We start from the raw sequence: 2613 nt of genomic DNA, 5'->3' as shown, positions 1-2613 counted from the left end.
AACCCCTTCTCTTTCTTGCATGTACAAGCAACTTCTGTGTTTTGTTTCGGACTTAAATTTCCGCATTTGTTGAATGTGCATTCAGAAGTATCACTTTGTTCAAGATCCAGGTGAAACCCGTCACACTCCACTCCCTTGCTCTGGATCCCGAGTCCAGAATAGAGAAAGCAAATACCTGCTCTGTATTTGAGCACGTTCTCAAGAGAGTAGATAAGCTGTCCCTTATCATGCTTTGACTATCTTCTCATTTACCAAAAATGGTATCTCTGCTCCTGCTCTGGAGAGGTTATCTGACTCTAACTTGCAGCCCTGTATCAGGCATGTATTTTATCGTAGCCTCATTCGTCTGGAGCATTGCAGCCGTTATTTACTCATAACTGTATCAAGATTTCTGACATCCCCCCCCCCCCCCCCCACATGGATTTGTGCCTTTGGTACGCACCCCTAGCACACAGCTTACAGGAAGCGTCACAGCTTTTAATAAGGTCAATCTGCAACGCTCCGTTTGATTTTAGTTTGTTTAAGAGCACGCGATCTCTCCTGCTGCGAAGGCACCCAAGGGTGCCTTGCAGGAAGTAAAAACGAGTTTTACAAATGGGTGATATAAACCATCACATCCCTTGAGGCTCCGAGGTATGCAAAGTGGTGCCTTTTGAGTTGAAATGCGAATTTCGTCCTTGTGCGCAACATCCATCATGCCGGCGTGCGCCCCGAGCGAATATTTCATTGTTTCGAAACGTGTTTAGCGATTTTCCAGCAAGGACAGACTGATCTCGGAAGTTGGCCCAAAGCTTTTTTGCCGCAGCCACTCCCCCTCCGGAGCAGGGCGTGGTCTTGCCTGATGTCACCCTGGGCGCGTGAGCCCCCGCCCGGATGAGCCTCTTCCCTTTGCCCCAGCCTCTGATACAGTGAATTGCAGAAAGAAGCAAGGTCTACTCTCGAAGGGTGTCTAAGGCCTAGTGTGGCTTTAGGGAGATCCACCCCGGGAAAGAATGGGCTCTTCCTCCCTTCACGCTGACTTGAAGAGCTAGATTCGAGTCCAGTAGCACCTTAGAGGGCAACAAGATTTTGGGGCTACGAGCTATCAAGAGTCGAAGCGCTCCCTTCATCAGATACGAGCAGGGATAGTAGTCCCACATAAGCCCTTATATCCCGACTGGCATTTGGAAGTATCGAACCCTTTGGTATATAAGGATTCAGAGATCTCCATTCCTACTTGTATCTGACGAAGGGAGCCTTGACTCTCAAAAGCTCCTACTCTGAAACTCTCGTTGGCCTCCAAGCTAGTGCTGGACTCAAATCGAGCTCTTCTACAGCAGACCGACACGGCTCCCCTCTGAAACTTATCTCAAAGGTCTTACTTTGAGTCTCCAAAGTTAGAACAGCACAAGGGGGGAGATTGCTGTTCCTGTTCTTTTCTAGGCTAAGGAAAAAAGGGGTGAGGGCTCTCCAAAACATTCCTGCCCTGCCGGTGGCGAGCCGGCCAGCCCGTTTGCTGTGCCACGTTCCCTTGAACAAATTGCCCCATGTCCTCTCTCAAGGTTCTTTAGCTAGCTGATCGGTTAGTATACATTTTCATTTATTTATTTTTTTAAAGGCACAGGCGATGGTGCTTTAGCTGGCTGTGTTTAAAGGAGAAGTCCGAGCTCAGAACGTAAGAACATAAGAGATACCAGTGTTGGATCAGGCCAAAGGCCCATCCAGTCCAACACTCTGTGTCACACAGTGGCCAGAAATACCAGTGCCATCAGGAGGTCCACCAGTGGGGCCAGGACGGTAGAAGCCCTCCCACTGTGGCCCCCCCAAGCACCAAGATGACAGAGCATCCCTTGCCCCAGAGCCCCTATCTATACCTTGTGGCTAATAGCCACTGATGGTCCTCTGCTCCATATGCTTATCTAATTCCCTCTTGAAGCCGTCCATGCTTGTAGCCGCCACCACTTCCTGTGGCAGTGAATCCCAAGTGTTAATCACTCTTTGGGTGAAGAAGGACTTCCTTTTATCCGTTCCTTTTATCCGTTATCAGCACATGGCAGAAGGCCCCAGGTTCAATCCCTCAGATCTCTGGTAGGAAGAACGGGGGAAACCTTGGAGACCCATGACTGGTCACCTTAAATTGTACACCCTTGTGTGATTTTGGGGACCGTCCCTTCTGAAAACAGGACTGTAGTCAAGAAGGTGTTGATTTAGCAGTGGGCTTTGGAAGTCAAAGGGGGTCCTTCCAAGAAAGCAGTGTTCATGTGGCCCCAGTCCGTTGAGTCCAAAGACTGACGTAGCCTTTAAGGAGATTCAGTTACCTGTTTTCTCAATGTTGGATGCTTCTCTTCTTTCTAGGTCTGGATTTTCTTTCCTTAATCCCAGTTGATCCACAGGTAAGTGTTTTGACTGTAAACAATTCGCTTCTGCTTTTGTTACTCGCATGCTTAATCTAAATTAAGGTGGGATAATTTGATAGTGAGGAGAGTCCAGTTTCTACCTCAAGGTCCAACCCACCTGTTTCAAAATCCTAGATGACCTGCTTGTTCCTTCAGAAGCAGGCAAGGTGGGACGAGGGAGGTACCTGCACCGGAACGATCTATCCAAATGTCGATCCCTTCATGGGGAACACTTATT

General features: G+C 48.6%; 1 protein-coding gene across 3 annotated transcripts in view; it reads left to right on the top strand.

Moving 5' to 3' along the window:
* PIAS2 (protein inhibitor of activated STAT 2) overlaps positions 1-2613 on the top strand; it is a 46649-nt gene that overhangs the window by 41208 nt on the left and 2828 nt on the right. For all 3 annotated transcript variants that reach the window (XM_015422835.1, XM_015422834.1, XM_015422836.1), the window contains exon 13: positions 2335-2372. In XM_015422835.1, the coding sequence (XP_015278321.1) occupies positions 2335-2372 (38 nt within the window). The remainder of the gene's footprint in view (positions 1-2334; positions 2373-2613) is intronic.

The sequence above is a fragment of the Gekko japonicus genome, unplaced genomic scaffold (genome assembly GCF_001447785.1).
Source record: "Gekko japonicus isolate JY-2015 unplaced genomic scaffold, Gekko_japonicus_V1.1 scaffold4504, whole genome shotgun sequence".
NCBI lineage: Eukaryota > Metazoa > Chordata > Lepidosauria > Squamata > Gekkonidae > Gekko > Gekko japonicus.
The sequence above is the reverse complement of the archived record's forward strand: the minus strand, read 5'-3'. Positions and strand labels throughout refer to the sequence as shown.